Source organism: Cygnus atratus, chromosome 2, assembly GCF_013377495.2.
Source record: "Cygnus atratus isolate AKBS03 ecotype Queensland, Australia chromosome 2, CAtr_DNAZoo_HiC_assembly, whole genome shotgun sequence".
NCBI lineage: Eukaryota > Metazoa > Chordata > Aves > Anseriformes > Anatidae > Cygnus > Cygnus atratus.
Genome location: NC_066363.1, coordinates 71,771,396 through 71,791,544, shown reverse-complemented (window position 1 = coordinate 71,791,544; position 20,149 = coordinate 71,771,396). Strand labels below are relative to the sequence as shown.

The 20,149-nt window shown below is 40.4% G+C and overlaps 2 protein-coding genes across 7 annotated transcripts in view; both read left to right on the top strand.

The window, feature by feature from the left end:
* Positions 1-10,234, top strand: part of RETREG1 (reticulophagy regulator 1) — a 64,795-nt gene extending 54,561 nt beyond the window's left edge. For all 5 annotated transcript variants that reach the window (XM_035560319.2, XM_035560320.2, XM_035560322.1 and 2 more), the window contains 4 exons: positions 157-294; positions 2,139-2,203; positions 3,344-3,470; positions 5,995-10,234. In XM_035560319.2, coding sequence (XP_035416212.1) covers positions 157-294; positions 2,139-2,203; positions 3,344-3,470; positions 5,995-6,506 — 842 coding nt within the window. In that variant the 3' untranslated portion in view covers positions 6,507-10,234. The remainder of the gene's footprint in view (positions 1-156; positions 295-2,138; positions 2,204-3,343; positions 3,471-5,994) is intronic.
* A 197-nt stretch (positions 10,235-10,431) lies between these two features.
* ZNF622 (zinc finger protein 622) lies at positions 10,432-19,713 on the top strand. 2 transcript variants are annotated; one of them, XM_035560342.1, is made up of 8 exons: positions 10,432-10,641; positions 11,134-11,219; positions 12,300-12,908; positions 14,989-15,243; positions 15,979-16,141; positions 16,949-17,061; positions 18,086-18,229; positions 18,813-19,713. In XM_035560342.1, exons 3-8 carry the CDS (start codon positions 12,302-12,304, stop codon positions 18,938-18,940), a joined length of 1,410 nt encoding a protein of 469 aa, XP_035416235.1. In that variant the 5' UTR covers positions 10,432-10,641; positions 11,134-11,219; positions 12,300-12,301; the 3' UTR covers positions 18,941-19,713. The 2 variants fall into 2 exon arrangements, with proteins under 2 accessions (XP_035416235.1, XP_035416234.1); XM_035560341.2 differs by having other exon boundaries at positions 10,485-10,641; positions 12,300-12,935.
* The last annotated feature ends 436 nt before the right edge of the window (positions 19,714-20,149 follow it).

Genomic DNA, 20,149 nt, shown 5'->3' with positions numbered 1-20,149 from the left:
TTAACAGTTTGTCAGATATGGGGATTTCACAGTGTCTTTTAGGCAAAATTAATTCTGTTATGTAAAATTAATTATTATATAATGCATTAATTTTTATTTTTTAACTTCTTATAAAGTGATATTTCAATACGTTTTCTGTCTTTATTTTTGTCACAGTATTGTGTGCCTTTTTATGTCCCTTCCTCAAGTGCAATGAATTTGGACAGAAATTGTGCAACAAAATCAAGTCTGTTCTGATGAAACTAGATTTTGGAATAGTGGAATACATTAACCAGAAGAAAAAAGAGAGATCTGGTGAGTAACTAAGTGTAGTACCAAATAATGTATTTCTGTATGCAGAGACCTTTTTATTCACCTTGCACACAGTTTGGCTTGTCCTGTGAAGCCAAATGTAAAGGTGTTTTGGACTTTGAACCTGGCTACCATTATTAGCTTTATGAGTCATAGTGTATGTCAAACATCGGGGTATAGTTTAAAAAAAAAAAAATAGATTTCATGGAAGGAAACAAGGCAAGATCGATGGTTCTCTTCATACATGATTAACTGTACTGCTTGTAGATTTTCAGAAAATACTACTTAAGGTAAAGTATGAAATGCTTATTTCTCTTTAGATAAGGCAAACTCATCCAGGACAGAGAACCACTCAAGGATACAAAACTAGTGCATCACAGAATTTTCAGTAAGAGCCTGAATTCTGTTCTAGCATCTAAATCTGCCTTGTTTTGTTCCCAAGAGCAACAAGGAAAAAAAGAGACGTTTTCTTCCCCAAATACTCAGTAAACATTTAAGAATTGTAGTAGGATAGTAACTACAAATTAATCAAAGTTTTTAGTTAGACAAGGGTTTAAAACAAAATCTCACCTAGCTCATGAATTCCTTATAAGATCAGATACCTTTAGATTTTAAGTAATAAAGCTGTTTCCAGAAAAACGTGAGTGAGGTTGTCTGTGGTTTCCTTTTTGTGTGTGCTAGTTCTGCTTATTAAAACCAAATTGTAGTTGTGATCAGATTATTTGCAGGTAGCCTAACCTTTTTTTATTTAGATTCACATCAGTAATTTCCTATCTTAAAGTGTGCATTCCTCGTAGCAGTTCATAATACAGTGTGCTGTTCCTACATACAGTGAGTGTAACCATCTGCCTTTTTGTATCTCTTACATATAGAACAGTAGTTGTTAGAAATAAAAATAAATCAATGCATTATTCCTTTTTTTCATGCACTATTCCACCTTATTCTAGTTTTAAGTGAATCTGGCAGAGAGAGAGATCAGACTATTGTTTCATAAATTTCATAAGCCAGTTCTGGGAAGATGGTCCAGGTAAGAGTTGTGCTTTCCTGCCTCTCACCCTCCAATTTAATTTAACCCAGGCAACCTCCTTACCTTGCTTCACCACTTGAGTTCAGCTCTTGAGTTCATACATCCTCGTATTGGCACAAGAGAGGAAGCAGCAACTTGCAAAAACTGGCAACCAAGAAGAACATCACTGTGCTTTCCAGTGCTACTGGCTTATCTTAGTTTAAAATATTCATGAGACTGTTCTGAGAGAGAGAGGAGATGAGGTGAAAATTACTTTTCTGTTCATTGTTAGGAGCAACATCCTGCCAGCCTTCAGAGGATGCTTTGTATGTATATTTGCATATGAATGTTATGAAAGCAGGGTAGCTGGGTGCAAAGGAAAGTTTTGTGAGTGAAGACTACACACAATTATCCAGAAAATTGTATGTTCTCATATAAAAGTAATGTGTTGGAATAACTGTACTGCCTGTTTTAACAGTGTGTTGCAATTATGCCTTGTACTGGCAGCATAGTTTAAAAGATAGATGTATATTGCCAGGGCACGTTATATTAGTGTGAGCAACAGAGGCTTCGGAAGGAAGTACAAAACAGGTAAATAGATGTGTTGGAATGCATTTCAGAGCAACGTTCTCTCTCTTGCCTTGGCTGCTGCACAATATATTTTGATAAATATCTAGCCTTTTGATTAGCCTTTTCTTCTCACCTTGGTAGCATAAGTACATAAGTGATAGACAATGTCGACAGGTGACAGTTTGCTGTACTCAAGCTGTGTGATAGCACACACAGAACTTGGAAGTCCATTGTCACGAGTAGGATAAAAAATATTTTTTTTTTCTTTCAGAAACATCAAAAACAAAACCCACAGAAGATGACAGTGAATTAGACATATCAGCCCTCTGTCCTAAGGTGACTTTTTTCAGTCAGCCCTATCTTCTTTTTAAAATCTATATAGATAATGGAGAGTTTTGTGTGGAAGACTTTAACCTCCCTAGGAGGCTCTGTTCCTGAACTAAGCAGTATGTCTTAAGTGATTCATAGTCTACATCTTTAGACCTATACTAATTAATTTGCTGCGTTCGTGACTTCTGGCCTTCAAGATAATGGTTTCTTTGGCCTACTAAACTAAAAATGTGTTTAGTTTATATTGGCTGTAGAATGATTAAACCAGAATTTCATAGAAAGGGCAGGTTATTTTGTTTAGTTTTCAAAAGTAAAATTGCTGGTAATTTTTATCAAATTAAATTATAAAAGGGAAATCTTCATAGAAAACCTATATTATTCGTCAGATACTTGTTTAATGACTTGTCAGATCACATTCAATGATAGTGTAAATCAGTATTATATTTACAAATATCTTTCCAGGTAGGTATGAGAATAATCTAATGCCTCCTTTCTCTTTTAATATTCTAAATAACTATATGGCAAAGGATTTTTCCTTTATAATTAAAACATCAGTTGAATAAAAAAAAATTGGGTTTGTAGAAGTTCTTAAGCAGTATTAGATCAGTCATGTGTAGAACCTGACTTTGACAGTGATTGCTTTGAAGGTGTTATTGTATTATGCAAAAAAAAAAAAAAAGATACCTCATGGGAGATAAAAACTTGTTACAGATGTAATTGAACAGTTATTGGATAAATTCATAAAGGATAATGATTTTTTGATTTAGCTATTTTTAATTGCCTTATGGATAATTTTTTTGTTTCAATACAACTTTTTACAAATTCTTTATATTTATACGTAGTTTGTATTTGCAAGCCTATTCTGCATTTGTTACGCTAGGACATTACTTGAATCCTATACAATGACTAATTGGAATTTTCTGGCTTCTTTAGCTTAAAACCGTCTTCAATTAAGAAGAGGGATGCTTCACTTCTAAGTATTCTATACTGTTATTTTCACGTTTCTACAATTAAAGCTTAAATAGGAGACAATGTATAGTGCTGTGATATGCTAGAGACCTCTTTTTCAGTATCTAAGCATTGGCTTCCTGTTGTGTGATTTTTTTGAGTGTAAGAATGCAATGTATGGGACTTCTTTGTATGTAGGTTAGTCCTGCTGTTGTTGCCAAAGAGCTGTCAGTGTCTGACACAGATGTATCAGAAGTATCTTGGACCGATAATGGGACCTTTAACTTATCCGAGGGGTATTCTCCACAGACAGACACATCTGATGGTATGTAGTGGCTTCATCTATTTCATCAATGAATTGCACTCTTGTAAGTTATCTGAAAACTATTAGAGAATTTGAGGACATAAGTGGGGGTTGGTTTTGGTTTTGTTTGTTTGTTCTTCCCTACAGTGAATTTAGAATTAATTCCAGTGCTTATTTTGTTTTGGATACATCTTCTATGAGAGCTGTCTTCATCTTAAAAATAATCAAGTAGTGAACAAAGCATCTAAATACATAACTAGTGGTGAGTAAAACAGACACCTCTGGATATATGCCAGACTTAGCTCTTTCTTCCATCAGACGTCTTAAGCAAGCAAGTTAGTATCAATAATGCTTTTCGGGGTAAACTATACAAATAAAAGCTGAGGAAGAAGAAGTGAATACTTTGAATTGCTAAACAGCCAATTAAAGAAAGTATTTTTAGGCTCTGGATACTAGAATGCTGATGAAGACATCCAGCCATGAGCCTGAATGAAACACGAAAACTAAGACTAGGAAGAGATCCTCAAGCACTTGTCTTGATCTTGACTAGATCCTGAAATTTGTACTTTTTACAGACCAAGGTTTCAGTTAGTACTTTGCCTGAATAAATATTAAGAACAGTAGTTTGGTGCAGTCTTATGTGTGGATTTATTTCTCTTCTGGTCTTGCAGTTCTATTCTAGGAAGAAATTCAATGAAAATGGCAAGTAGGGTGGAAATACTTACCAACATTATAAATGCCAAGTTAATAATTTAAAATATTTTGTTAATATTTCAAGCTGTAAATAGTATCGTATGATTATGGAATCATAAATTGGAATGTCTTCAAAGTGGCTACTTTCTGTCTCATTTCCAGCTAGTTTTGCTGCATGGGTTATTCCATCAAGGATGCAGCATTTCACATTTGCTTTTGATGGTCTTCATGACATCCCCTTCCAGCCCATTAATTTCTCCAGCCTGTTGAGGTCCCTCTGTGGGCCTTGACCTCCAGAATATTAAATGCACCTGCCCCACAGTGGCTCCTTCCTGTCCATGAACTTGCTGAGAGTGCACTCCATTCAGTCATCCACATCATTAATAAAAACACTGAACAGCATTGTGTCTATACTTTTGAGAGACGCCACCATCCAGTTGGACGTTGTATCACTGATCACCACCCCGTGAGCTGGTGGTCAAGCCAATTTTCCACATACCGAGCAGTTTACCAACCTAGTTCACTCACCAATTATGCTGTAAGGATAATGTGTGAAACTGTATTAAAGGCCTTGCTAAGTTAAAAATAAACATCCACTCTTCTCCCCTACGGAACCCTTCAGCAAATTGGACATGCACACAAGTACAAGACCAGATGGGATGCACCCGAGGACTGTCTCATCTCCTGTCAAAGCTCTGTGCATTTGAGCCACCACTCTGCAGACAGCATAACCCTTCTTCCTCACCTTTCCAGACTGTTTTTTCCCAAAGAAAGTGGGAAAATTGATGAAATTGATGTGTCAGACATTTTTAGGATTCATTTCCTTAGCTCTTATGAAAGCTCATATTGCTTGTTTTCGTAGGAAGTAAGTTCAAATTGATTATATTTTATTTTTACATTCATATACTGTCTACTAGACCGAAGTATTCCCTTATGTTCCACAGGCCATATTCCCTTATGTTCCACAGGCATATTCCACAGGCCATGTATTGTAATCAATATATTTTCCACATTTCTAATAACATACTATTAAAACAGTCATTAAAATCCAATCTTTTATTTGTTTACATTCTGCTTTTTATCCTTTTGAAACATGAAACTATACCGGTAATCTGTAGAGTTCCCATTTTCTCTCCTCTGTTTAGTACAAGCATTGAACATGAAAGCAAAAATTTATGAATTAAGTCCTTACATTGTTTTTATATCTTTATTTGAACATGTTATTAAAAGTTTATTAAACTTTTTAAAAGCTTATTAAAAATTTGTAATACCGTCATATACACATATTTATAATATATATATGTATATATATAGTGAAGAAAAGGAGTTTAAAGACTTCCCACATTATAAATTTTAGCACTTTAGGTGGTTGGTGTATTTAGAACTGTCTGTGCTGAAGATTTGCATGGGTTGTTTTTTATACAGCTAAATACCACTTTTTTCCTCAAATATTATTGAAAAGAGTCATTCTCAAGCACTTTTTCCAAATCACTACATAAATATTGCGAATTGACTTTAGGTAGAAAAATTTAATGTGGAGTCACTGAAATTGGAAATGTAATGTAGCTGAATGCTTGTGTTATTTCTCTTTTTTTGGGATTGGAATGATTTTCACACACACTATGAATCCAAATTCAAAGTCAGGCTGATACCAGTTGATTTGAAGTACTAGATTTTTATTTTATTTTAAATGTAAGATAATGCTCCTCTGCATTAAGATTACAGAAGACTACAGAATAGTAAATGTATTCAAAGGAAAATTTACTAACTGCATTTTTACACTTGGCTGCTTTTTTGGGGAAGTGTTTCTTGTTTGCTAACACTGTTCCTTTCTGTCAATCCTGTGTAATAGATTTTGACCGACCTAGTGATCACGAGGAAGCTTTTGCTAGAGATCTCTCAGAATTCCCTTCCTTAGAAAATGGTGCAGGAACAAATGATGATGATGACTCAAGCATTGGTATGCCCATCCAGCAAAAAAGAAAAAAAGAACAAACATATTTCAAGGTGGATCATTCTTCCAGACAGAGTAAAGAGAGACCATCCACTGCAGGGCTCTGTTTGCCTTTGACCAGTGACCAAACCTTTAATTTAATGAGTGGAATTGCTGGGGATGTCATCGCAGCTGCAGTGTCTGCTGCCATCAAAGACCAGTTGCAGTCTGCACAGCAAGCTCCATCACATGCGGTGCCCAGTTTGAGTGAAGAGACAGACACGGAGGAAGCCGATGATTTTGAACTGCTTGACCAGTCTGAGCTTGAGCAGATTGAGAAAGAATTGGGACTTTCACAAGGCCAAGAAGCAGAATCCCAGGAGAAAAAGAAGTCTTCAGGCTTCCTTTCAAATTTGCTTGGAAATCATTAACCTGGGAATTGCGGTTGGTGACACAGAAGAAATGAAACACAAAACACACACAAAATCAAATGCAAAAAAGGAAAATTCTGAGCTGTAAGCTTTAACTATTACTTTAGATGTGTTGTAATAATTTCCCTTATGCAGAGTGAATTAACTGGATAAATATCAGCTGATACTGATAGTTTAATGTTTCTGGTAGTTAAACCTCAATGTAATAGCATGGAAATGAATTATCTATCCACTGTTTGGTTGCAGATGAGTGTTGGAGGTCAGTTGTTCAAAAGGTTTGGGGAAGAGGTTTTTTTTTCTTTTTAATCTTTTTGCCAAACATACATTTTTGGGGTCCTTAGCCAAAGTTTCAACATCGGCAATTTATTTACTCTCAGTTGCCAACCATGGTTGGCAATCATAATGGTTCACACAGCAAGGATGAGTTATCAGAGGATTGCGGTGAGATTAAGTCTTGCCTCCTTCAATCATACTGAAACGTATGGAGCCCTACAGTTACCATTAGGTATAGTGCATCTACTATTTATGAACATGTTAATCAGCAGAACTCTAGTTTAACTGTGTGCAATACTATCATCAGAGGACTTGATTTAACACTTAAAACCTTTGAATTATTTTGGATATGGTGATGCATTTCCAAGTTTTTTGCTGTTTTAGGCTTGTAGAGTTGTAATGTGGCACACTATTTGACTGACCACCTGCTGTGTTCCGTGATAGAGTCTGGTCCTTGGCAGTATTGCCTGTGTAAAGTCAGCCAATACATTTTTATATTTAAGAGTTAATATGTAAACTGAACAGCCTTTTGGGGAGCAGGTGGGGTAGTTACTGTTTGGAGTAGGGAAGATATAAGAGAAGCAAAGAGAAGGGCTTTTTTAGCTGCCACTTCTGTAATTCAAGATTCTGTGGGGTTGGGTTTTGTTTTGTTATTGTGTTTTTTTTGTTTGTCCCCCACCCCGGAACAGCTGCCATCACTTGCAACAAAAGTTGTGTTGCAAGCTGGATCTCTTAATACACTTGAAGTATTCAGTGTGGTCATTCGCTATAGAAGTCACTCAGAATCTTCTTGGCACGTAAATTAGTAAAATAAAAATGAACTTGTTTAAATTATTTGTCATTTTAAACTCCATGTGTGCTCAGTGAATGGCATGGGATCTTAAGCAGGTTACTTGTTTGACTTTTCGTAGGGCTTTTTTGTTCACCTTTAATATATAATCAAATTGTAATACCAAGCAATAGTAATCAAAGAAGTAGGAAGAAGTAAAGCTAGTTTTTCTAATGTGATGTAAACAGTTAGCAGAGTCGAGGGACCATGTCAGCTGCTACTACTACTCAAGTAATTTTCCATTTGCTGGCATTTTAAGAGGTGAATACTGTCATCCAGGACCCTCAGAAAGTACAGCAACGGAGTGTAAAAATGTTCACTAACATATATGTGTAGGTAAACCTGTGTTTAACTCCATTCTTTTTTTTTTTTTTCCTGACGTGAAAAAGTAGGCAGATGGCCGAACAGATTGTAGCTAAAGAAAAGATGCTGATAATTTTTGACACTGGCTTTATCGTTGCTTGTGCTTTTGTGTCAGTAATGCATATTGATTGTGTTTGCTGTCCTTTACCGGTAAAAAAGTGAGCCTGTGCCTTCATTATCCAATCCATTTTGAAATAAGCAGATGCCAGATATAGATCCCAGAAGATGCAGCTTTTGAAATGGTAACATCTTAACATTAAAAACAAGTTTCTGGAAATTATTTTAGAAATGTGGCCACATCGCTTTCATACTGTTAGTTGTTAAGTTTCCTTTTCAACTTCCCCAAGTCTGTCCTTCCCATTTGGAAAAACAAAAACAAAAGAGGCTTTTGCTGAAAATCAGTAAGTTCAAAGGCCATTTAAGTTTCTCAGACAAGTTAAAAATGTTGTCTCCTTGCTGCATGTATAGGACAATCTATATATTAAGAAGAGTACAACTTCCAAGTTGCTGACAAGACTTTGCAGGGTACCTAGGCCAACCGTGCTTCCCAAACAAGGGCACTCGCTGGTGCCAGAAGATGCAACAGGCGCCAGGACAGGGAGAACTGGAGAGGCAGCAGCGCTTAGCGAGCTTTGCTGAAGCGGGTGGATGAGATATGCGAACTAGCTGTCGGTGGCGGCATCGCAACAGCGTGCACTTTATTGTTGTTTTATGAAGAATGCCGTGGTTATAAAAGTACCTAACACAGGGGTGCTCTTCTAGAATAATTAGATCAAGAAGAATAAGCAGTTGGAGGAGTTTCTCAGACTTTTTGTAAGTGATCCATTTTCTGGTTTCAACATAGAAAAACAGATCCATTTTTCTTCAATAAAGTATGAGTCACTTTTTTTTTATGGAAAGTAAAAGCAAAACTTGAGCAAGCAAATCATTAAAGCTTAGGGACATAATTAATTACTTATTTGCCTGTCTTGAATTTTGTCTGTTCTCATGGTAGTTGATTACATGGTATTTTTTTTTTATTCAAGCCCCTAAATACTGTGAAAGGAGGTAATTCTCTAATACTTACTATTCCTCCTAAGATAGTGGAAAGATGCTTAGTTTTTGTGGAAAATTACCCCTACCCTCCTAAGCAAGTGCAGGTAAGAAACCCTTTGCTCAGACACAATACATTCCACTGCCAATAGTTGGAAAGCAGAACACAAAGAAAACATTTCTCTCCTTTGTGAGATCCCTTCCACACCATGTTTAGTTGGAAATCACATGAGAAACTTTCATTTTGCTGTATTCTAACAGCAGCCGCGACGTAGCTGTTATGTACAAATGCCTGTCGAGTAATCTGCCAGTGGTCCACAAAGTCTTTGCAACTAAGCGTTGCCATCATCTTCCAAAATTAAAAAAAGTAAGGCAGGAAAAAGGGCAAGTGAGTATGGGATAGGCCATGGCTTTGGAACGTGCTTTTGTTACATAGGAGGCCTACTTTCGGACAATTTCCAGGCAAAAACCAGCACAATCAGCGTGGAGGCTGTGGATCACAGAGCACAGACGTGTGAGCAAGCGACCAGGAGGTAATGCGAAGTGTGATCTCATGGGATCTGTGCGATGCAGGAGCTGCCCACGTGCGTGCAGCTCTGCATCCTCTGCCTCCAGTCACGTGGTTCACGTTCCTCCTTGCCTTTCAGTGGCTTCTTCACGTACCCGCACCTGGAGAAAGCTACGTGTGTTAGGGCAGGGTCTGTGGGATGCAGCTCACTCCTTCGTACTCACAAAATTTCCCTGTGTGCTATTACATCTGAGTAATCAATACTGAATTGGTGGCCTTACATGCATTAAGTCCAGAATAAAAGCACTTTTCAGTGCAGAGCACTTCTCCTTGTGCATGTGCTAGACATTTACTACGAATCTTGCTCTTGAAAACAAAATCATTCTACACAGAGGAGGAGGGGAAATAATTTTAACCCGAAGTAATAGGATACAAGACAATACTTGTTTTACTTGCTTTTTGTTTGTTTTGCACTTTTCCAGACTGTTCATCTAAGCGTTCAGAACAAATTCACTGTAGTCCAAGTGCTTGTTCTTAGCTTAAGAACAGTGTAACAGTCTGTAACACCTTGACAGGTAACCAGAAACTGGAAAATTACAAAATGTCTTTATTTAAAATATTTTGCAGCACTTTACCTAGCTTGATTACTATTTTGTAAACATGGAATTATTATATTGATTGTTTGTAAAACCATTTAATAAATATGTGTTAGTTTTTATCTTTCATTGTATCCAACTGTATGTTTGTTCCCGAGACAAGGGGGTGGAAAAACGCACGCAGATGTTTGCCACTCCATCCTTTGTTCCTTTCCTTCCCCTGATGCGCTGCAGTGCTCGGTGGGGTGGGGGTCCTCCTGGACAAACACCTCGCTCGTGCCCCGGCGGTGCCACCTTGCCACCTAGCTGTCCAGGGGCAGAGCTGGGTGTCACACGTTGTTGCCCAGGAGCTGAGCTGTGGCCGCCGCGGCGGCAGGGGGCGGCATGGCGGTGCAGGCCCGGTCCCACCCCGCGAAAGGTGGCGGCCGGGCCCGGCCCTTCCTGGTGGCGCAGCGCGGCCGCAGTCGGCACAGGGCGGCCCTCGGCGGGCACCGGCACCGGGACGGACACGAACACGGACGGGTCCCCTCGCAGGTGCGGGCTGCGGGGACGGGACGGGACGGGCCTGACAGCGGCCCCGGGCCCAGCTCCCGCCCCGGGGCCTTGCGGCCCGGCCCGGCCCGGCCCGGCCCGGCGCAGGGACGGGGAACGGGCCCAGGCCCGGCCGGCGGGTGGCGGCGGGGACCGGCGCGGGGAGGGCTCCGCAGGGAGCAGCAGGCCGGGCGGGCAGGACTCCGGCCCTTCGGATGAGGCCCGTCAAGGCACACGGCGTTTACTTTCCTTAACCCCCTTCCCCCCCCTCCCTCCCCCCCATCCCTCCCCCCCATATATAAGGGAAAACTCGGCGCTTCGTTCGTGGTGTGGGCGGGAGGGAGACGCTTCAGAGAGCGATTCGGACTCCTGAGGGGGCAGAGAGTGCTCCGCTCTGTGATGGTAAACGTCCACTCGGTGTGACACGCGTCAGCTGCATGTCACGTAAAATAGTATGGCCGCTGTTTTCTGTTAATGTATTTTCTGTCACTGCAGGATTACGGACAGAGCAAGCAGTAAGTCAGGAGGAGCCCAGTTCTCTGGGGAGCTGCTGTCCCAGGCAGAACCTTCCAGCTCTCTCGGTACGTGCCTTTCACCATTGCTTCGCTCTTCTGGGAGCAGCTGCTGTTCAGACCGCATTCCTCATGACCTATTACTTACCTTCCCCCTTCCCCCCTGAGTTTAAACCATGTTTTTTTCTAAATCAATTAAAACATGGGGGTACTTTTAGTGATCTCCAGTGAGAACACATTTCATTGCTCTTTGCTTTTAAGATGTTCAAGAGATTCCATCAACTGCTTTGTTTTGGCTTTGTTTTAAATCAAGTTTCATTAAGAACTGAGGAGGAAGGAAATGTGTGGCTTTTGGCTTTGGAAAGGAGGGCATCAATTAGAGGTCTCTGCCCTCCAGTTGTCCCGTGACAGCCCCAGCAATGCAGCTCAGCATTGATGAGGCACTGCAAAGGCACTCCTACGGCACTGCTACCTCTGATCTCTCTTCACTTCCTGGTGGGTAGCAGTGTCTTTGAGCACTCGATCTGGATACGACACCAGGTTAACGCCTCTGGGTTAACAGTTCTGTGGGACAAAGAGTGCTGTCAGCTGCACATGCACTGCTCCAGAATAACTGAAAGGTTTTTATTTTAAATGGGATGATTTTTTCTTCTGTCTGACGGGATTGTGGAAAACTGAAAACAGGTGTGAAAGTAGGTTTTCCATTTTTACCCTTAGTTTGCCAATCTCTTCGAAAGCCTGTAGTTAGAAGAATACAAGCCTGATGGGAACCTTTACTTTCTGGTCTTTGGTAAAAAGGGGCAGAGCTTTTGAAGTACTGTTGTTAAGGCTGGGAGCTCCCATCTCAATCTGTCTCTGAGGCCTGGCAAGCACAGCAGGTGCTGAGTCCAGAGCTGGGATGTTGAGGTGCTGCTGTGGTACCCATAATTTCTCATAGCTACATGTGAGCCTTTGGGGGTTGGAGTTAGATGATCTTTAAGGTCCCTTCCAACCCCAGCCATTCTATGATTCTGTATTTTGATTGTCCTAGTAGGTAACATGCCATTTGCTAATGTTGGTGTTTAATAAACGTTATTTTGTACCAGAACTGTACCTGTTATGCTGCTGGTTGTTTATTAGTGTGACTATTATTTTTTTCCCACTTTCTAGTAATGGCAACCTACACGTGTATCACTTGCCGCGTGGCTTTCAAGGATGCTGACATTCAGCGTGCCCATTACAAAACCGACTGGCACAGATACAATCTGAAGCGCAAGGTTGCTGACATGCCTCCTGTCACCGCCGAGAATTTCCAAGAGAGAGTCCTAGCGCAGAGAGCGGTAGCAGAGGAGCAGAACAAAGTCACTGCCACCTACTGCACAGTTTGCAGCAAGAGATTCTCCACCTTCAATGCCTATGAGAATCACCTGAAGTCCAAGAAGCACCTGGAGTTGGAGAAGAAAGCTGTTCAAGCTGTCAGCAAGAAGGTGAAAATACTGAATGAAAAGAACCTGGAAAAGGGGCTTGCCCTGGAGAGCGTGAACAAAGATGAAATGAACGCAGCTATACAGCAAGCCATCAGAGCTCAGCCATCTTCATCACCAAAGAAAACACCTTTACCTCCTAATAATGCAAGCAGCTCTCCAGTTTCCATGGAAAGCACCAGTCAGTTGCAGAGTAGAGAACGATCCGAAAAACCTCCACGTCTGCAGTGGTTTGAACAACAAGCAAAGAAGCTGGCCAAACAGCAGGCAGAGGAAGAGGAGGATACAGAAGAAAGTAAGGCAGTAAATAGGCTGATGACAGGTAGCTGGGTATAAGCTGTGTAGTTGGTTTTGTGTGAAAGTCTCCTTTTGTTTCCTTTAGTAGTGCAGCTTTTTTAATTACATGAGGTCTTCCTGTTGATTAAGTTTTCATCTGAACAGAGGATTTAAGGCTGGTCCATGCTTGCAGTTAGGGACTCCATATTACAGTGTGTGATCAGCCAGCTGTGCAAGATACTAACACGTGCAAGGGCTGGATGTAAGCACTGCTAACCTGAGCACTGTTTCCTGTGTAAAGTCCCAGGGGAATTCCGGGGCCAACACAGAAGGTTACCCTGAAACTGCTTCTGAAAAATAAATGAAATGAACAAAAAACCAATCATGATTATTTGTACCATGGTTCACTTTACTGGGCTGTTGAGAAGAGACGGGAGTGGGGCTTCTGTTTTTCACTGCCCATCAAGATCAGAGGTGGAAGTTTGCTCCATAGCTTGCCACTCTGTGGCATAATTTCTCAGCACATTGGCATCTATAATAAAAATAGTTTAAGAGTTTCTGCCCCAACTGCCCGTTGCTGCTGCGCCACCCTCACCACTTGTGTGGATACAGCTCTTTGCTGAGGGCTGGCCTGGGAAGTGGACAACTGAAATAATCAGAGCTTCAGGACTCCCAGGAGGGGTTATTTTTAACCTAGACATTTTTAGTGCTGTAGCTTACAGTGCAGGCCACAAAGGCATCTATAAGAGCATTAGAATGGGGTGATTAAACAGCAGCAGGGGGGCCAGGAGTGAATGAAATGGGAACATACTATTCCAACCTCAGTACTGAAGCCATTATGGCATGTTACTACATCTGTTACAGCATTTTTAATGCTGGTGAAGTTTCAGTTGCAGTCTCTGTGGAATCTGTGCATAGAATAGAACTGTTCTTTTACAAGAGAAGAAATGTATGCCGCTGAACGTGGATCTTAGCATCTAAAGAAGAAGGCAGCTTACACTAGTTTTGTATTAATGTATTTGTCATAAATTGTGATGCTAAATCTCAGTAGGTTTCCCAGTGTTAATTTGCCTTTTAAGTATTTGTCCAGGAGTGTTCCCTACATGTCCTGTTAATTCAGCTTCATTAAAATCGTTAAACTATATCCTGTAGCAAAGATCTTTAATTAGCAGCCTGCAGCACTGGGGAGTGTCCCTTTGCCTGCTCTAAAACACTGTGTGCCATGGCAGTTGGAGCACTGGGAGCAGAGAAGTAGGAAATGCTCTCTGTGCCACATCTGCCCCCTTTGAAAAAGATTTCTAGATCCCTCTACCCATATAACCAGATTCGTGGTTCACTAGCCTTTTTTTTTTCAAATTATAATTAGCTAATAGTGCATCTGACAGCTGATTAAGGATGTAGATGAAGTGTACTCTGCTGCTGTTGGTTTTAAACATCTATCATATTTGGCAGTGGCCCTGTGAATTTACAAAAGGTCAAAATAAAGTTAAGAAATAGCATTTCCCTGTGGAGTTAAAGCCCTTCCTGATGAGTCCTGAAGCCCCCTGTCAGTACCTGTGGAGAATGCTCTGTTGCTTGTAGCCTTCATTGAGAGCTGCAGAAATCTTGCAAGCATGTAAAATTATTAATAAATCTTGGGTAACTGTGAGAAGTGGCTTGTTCTTCTCCTTGGTTAAAGAAGTATGTGTGAACAGGAGTGTGTTTTCCCTTGCTGCTAAGTCACTGCTGGAAATGAGTATTTCCATGTTTCTGACAGAGTTGTATTGTTTTTAATGAGGCATGCATGTGTTCTTGTGCTGTAGCGAATTAAATTAAAGGTCTTGAAACTGCAATTAAGTTAATAGTTGAGAAAATGGAAGGGAAAAATTTGAGACCTGCCAGCTTTTTTTATGACCAGTCTTGAGCTTTGCTGTGTGTTTTACAAAAAAAGTTGTTTTACTGGAAATGATAAAACCTTGCACCTGGAAATAAGCGTGTGGTACTTAGCTGTAAGAATAGATAATGCAGTATTTTCTGAAAACTATTTTTTAACTTATTTGGGAACTGTTCTGCTTGGAAGAAATAATCAAGTAAATAAATCTTAATTTTCCATTGAAAAGGCTGGGAAGATATGGATTCTGATGAAGATATTGGCTCTGATGAAGAGATGGAAAGCGTGGGAGAAGAGGAGGAGGAGCAGGCAGAAGCTGAAAGTGCTCCTGCTGTTGGGGCCATACCAGTCACGGACTGCTTGTTCTGTTCCCACCATTCAAGATCTCTTATGAAGAATGTGGCCCATATGACAAAAGTTCACAGTTTCTTCATTCCAGACATAGAGTACCTTGTGGATCTCAGGGGACTAATTAAGTACTTGGGTATGCCTGTAAATCTTTGATTTTAACACAGATAATTATAGACTGTTAATGCTTATTTTCACTTGGATACAACTTAAAATGTGTTTTGGTGGTAGTGGTGGTTTTTTGTGTATGTGTGAGATTGGGAAGCTGTCTAGTTCAGTATTTTGATCGTGGTAAGGTCTGTGGGTTTTCTAGGGAGAGTGAGAGGAAACCCTACTGAGCAAACAGGTGGCCATGTACCCTGTAGGTCTTGCATGGTTTTCTAATGCTGAGAGAGTTTTTCAGGTAACATGAAATTTAGGACAAATCTCAGTTGCTGTAGTGTGCATATGAGCTGTCTTATACTGGGGGAGGTTCTGAATACCTAATGAGTCATAAGTGTTTGCCTCATCTGTTGACAATGCCAGTGAGACAGAGCTGAAAGCTAGGCAAAGAATGTCTAGTGTGTTGTCTAATGTGATAGTGATGAGCATAAAATACTACTGGAGTATCAGATAGAAAGTTGTAATGGAAGCTTGAAATGTTTTATTGAGTATACGTAATGATCCATACCTAGTCACATGAATTCTTTAAATGCACAGACTTTGTCCCTGATGGAGCCATGTGATCAAGGCATAGGAACAGCAGGGCTTTTCTGGAGATGAAGGACTCAGGGTTCTTCCTCAGTCTCTCTGCCTTCAAGCTCAGAAGGCCACATCACTGAAATGTTAATTATTGAGTAGGGACCAATAAAAGTGTCAATTTTATCTGCAGGAGAGAAAATTGGTGTTGGGAAAATCTGCATCTGGTGTAATGAAAAGGGGAAGTCCTTCTACTCCACGGAAGCAGTACAGGCTCACATGAATGACAAAAGCCACTGCAAACTCTTCACAGATGGAGATGCAGCATTGGAATTTGCAGACTTCTATGATTTCAGGTGAGGACACTTCTTTCAGTGGAGCACAGCTGACGGCAGACAAAAGAACAGTTAAACATTACATCACATCACAATCTCTTATTATCTCTTATCTTATCTCTTAGTTTTTAAAATTCAGTCTTGTTTCTGTTTTGATGCTTATTTTGTGTAGCTGTTTTGTCACCTTTCTAGGTTAGCATAACACCATGATGGGTTCTCCTCTCCTGTGACCGCTAATTACCAGTCCTACATGGAAATGTATTTTGAATTCTATTTTGTATGTTTGCTGTTACTGAGTTTAGGTTTCAGTCCATCAAAGATCATAAAAGGATAGAAATAGCACTTAGGTTACCTTTTAGGCTTTAAGATCTACTGTAGATTTTTTTTCTTTTAAGTAGGTGGAGTTAAACAGCACTGCTGTGGTTTAGAGGCCTCTTGTTGGTCTTCTGGAAGTTATCCTCAGCTGTGATCACTTTGTTCAGAAACGCCTACTATTATGGTTACAGGTGGTATGGGGAGCTTCTTGGCATGCTCTCCATAGATCTGCAGAGCTGATGGGCTATGTTATATGGTGGTGGCTTTTCACAATAAATAAATACCTGTTAAGAGCGCAGCAGCAGAACCACACTGGGCTATAGAACTTGGAGGTTCTTGTCTTCAGCCTCTGTTCAGGGAAAGGTGTTACTGGGAAGAATTCTCAAATCAGGGTAGGTGAAACATGATGATGGTTGTGGGTTGCTGTAGCTGTACATGTCGGTTCTTTTGTGTAATGGGTCTGGATAGCTGTGGCTGCTCGCCACGTGTAAAACACATACTGCTTCTCTCTAGGAGCAGTTACCCTGATCACAAGGAAGGGCAAGATGGGGAGGTGTCTGGAGAGCTCCCAGCAGAGAAAGACTTGGAATACGATGATGATACCATGGAGCTGATACTTCCTTCAGGTAGGCACATGATCTGTGTTAAGATGTACTTTCTCTGGGTTTCTCATAGGTGTAGTTGTTACTTGAAGTCATTGTGGTAAGTGTTTTCCTTTGGCAAGGGAGCAAGTAATTTTGCATTAAGTGCATTTGGTGTTTTGTCTTCCCTTTACATGGTTTTCACTACAAAATTTAAAGACCTGTCTGTCATTTTACAGAAAATACTAAAATAGCTTAAACAAACTTGGAAGCCTTTTTTTCTTTCTTTTTCCTTGCCTTTTTTTCCTTAAATTTAACTTCAGCATTAATATAAATGTGGTTTGGGGCACAGGGTTCCTTTCGCTACTTGACTCCTTCATTAACATGTGATTCACATGATAACACTGCAAGAGTTTCCTTATCTTGCTTTAGTGCAACATGAAGAGATTATAACTTAGGTTATCTAGTGTAGTTTTCTTTGCAGAGTTGTAGCTGGTACACTGGTAACAGATTCAGTAAACTACTTCAGTGAAACAAATTTCTTTAAACGACCTTACTCTTGCCTTGTAACAGTATTTGAGAATTTGGCACTCCTACGCATTTTTGTTGTTGTTGTTGTTCTGGTGCTTTTGTATGAGGCGACCGCAGCCCTTCCATTCTGAAAAGTGTGGCTAACCATGCAGTTACAGAAAGGAGATCTTCTTGAATGTCACCGATGTCTTCAGTGGTTACTTGAAACAGCATTCCCATTCTGCTTATTCCCCTAATTAAATCTTTCTGATAACTACCTATTTGTTATCTAAGCTAAGGCCCTCTTGAAGAGTGTTCTTCAGGGTTTGGAGGTGGTTTGGTGTTTTTCCTTAAGGTAAAGTGCACTACAGCAAACCTTACAGTAATTGCATTCAGTTTATAATAGTCCTAAAGATTTTTTGTTTTTCTTCTTAAGGCCTTAGCCTTTTAAAAGCATTTCTTGGCATTTGACCTTTCCACAATTTTCACAATATGCTTAACTACCATATTTCAGAAACTGCATTATTATGCATAGTAAGATGTCTCCTCCTCTAAATAGGTGCCAGAGTGGGTCATCGTTCTTTAATGAGATACTACAAGCAACGGTTTGGTCTGTCAAGAACAGTGGCTGTTGCCAAAAATAAGAAAGCAGTGGGTCGGGTGTTGCAGCAGTACAAAGCTTTGGGCTGGACAAGCCAGACAGGTAGGTGCCAATTTGAGCTTTTGGCAGGTGATAAGATTCTAGGATATCATCACAGTACAATAATGTAAGTCAGGTTTGTTTCATGTTTGTGGGGTTTTAGTTAGTTTTCCACTCAATTCCCTTTCATTCCTGCGGTCCAAGCAGAAGAGGAAGTGGGTTTTGTCTAAAATCCATTGCGGCTTCTGTGCTAGCCCTTCAGTTCACCAGCACATTTGTGATATTTGGTGAATTCCTAATATTTTTTGGTTTCTAGGGTAATAATCTGATCTCTGCCTGTCAAAGCCACTACTCTTGATGTTTAATATGTAGCATAAAGCATTATTTGACAGGTGGAGTACCTTTTGAGTTGGGGAGCAGTGATGTGTTCTATATCCACGCTGGAATGACTTTTTTCCTTCACCACAGTTGTGGATGTTCAGAGGAAACTGTCCTTTACCAAGAGAGAAGTGAAAAGAAACTTGCCTGTATGAAGAGAAAACATACAGCTAACTGCTGATTTAGAAGGATAGATAAGCAGTTTTGCAATTTAGTAGTGGTCCTACAAACATTTATCCCGCTTTCCCTTCCTCCTTTCTCTCTGAAGGGGCAGTCTTCGCTCAGCAGCGTGATATGCAGTACCTGCAGAGGATGAAGTCAAAGTGGATGCTCAAGACGGGAATGAGTAACAACGCTACAAAGCAGAGGCATTTCCGGCCACAAGTCAGATTTTGAGTACCCCAGAGAGCTGCATGCAGCCCTTTTTGGAAAGAGGGATTTAATGGTTTCTGGCTCGTGGGTTGTGTTATTAAAATGGATTTGGTACCTAACAAATGGTGGTATGTATGCTGGTGTGCGTCCCTGTCTATGAGAAGATGTCTTGCAGGGATCTTGTCTCTTCCACTGAAATGATGGTTGGCCTAACTTAAAAATGAAAATACCTTAAATGGAATACGTGGCGAAGTAATCACAGCCATGAATAAGGATGCAGTCTTAACTGCTCATCTTTGTGCAATACCTTTCTGTGGGGCAGTTGACATTGCCGTTTGTCTGAATACCTTCAATTTCCAACTCTGCAAAACGGCTGAGGCCAAGAGAAGATCCTTGACCTTAGTTTAGATTAGATCTAAACTGGAGATAGAGAGTATTGGAGGTGTTTACTTGTGGTGCCAGACATAAGTTAGCTGGGTATTTTGGACTTCTAGCTGGCACTGTTGAGGTGGAAATTTGAAAGCAGAGATTCTGGGAAGGTTAAGTGATAACTGTTTGAAGAAATGCACTGATGGGAAGCATAACTCCAGGATTCATTTTGTCCCTTGAAGCTGACTGTATTTGCTTAACGCTCCAGGTCAGGGCTGGGTTAATGACTTTCAACATAAACCAATTGCACTGTATTTCATGAATTTTCATTACCTGAAAACTGCTCAAAATTACCATAACATAAGTGAATGTCCATCTAAACTTCTGATTATTTGTTAAAAAAATCCTGATTAAAACTCTGAAGTAACTATTGATGTCAGCTTTTGTTATTCCCATTGAGAACTTGTGTTTTATGATCTTGCTGAAGGAAAGTCACCTGAGACATGGATGGCTAGAATGGAGTGTCCTTCCTGCCAACAGTATGCTCTCCCACTTGAGCATGCAAACTGTTACAGACAGATGTAGAGAAAACTTGATTGTTAAAGAGCTCAGGCACCAGTGCTAGTGTTGGTCCTGGTGTTGTAGGTGTTAAAAGCTTCCATGGCGTTACCAGTTGTTTTGACCTTCACGTGAAGAGGTGGACAATGACACAAAACATGTTGCCTAGCTCATGATGCTCTTGAGCTGTACTATGCTGGACTTACAGTGTCAACAGGACACCGTCCACAGGAAAATTGCTGCTTGCCTGCCTATTAGTCATGGAGGTTAGCTGCAGCTGCTTACGGTCAAGTCGCATTTCTGCAT

Bases quoted from the DNA above. Each gene is read 5' to 3' on its own strand.
- ZNF622 (XM_035560341.2), top strand. From the start codon at position 12,302: ATGGCAACCTACACGTGTATCACTTGCCGCGTGGCTTTCAAGGATGCT. The intron at 12,936-14,988 runs GTAGCTGGGTAT...TCCATTGAAAAG, and splicing joins AGTAAATAGGCTGATGACAG to GCTGGGAAGATATGGATTCT. The intron at 16,142-16,948 runs GTGAGGACACTT...GCTTCTCTCTAG, and splicing joins GCAGACTTCTATGATTTCAG to GAGCAGTTACCCTGATCACA.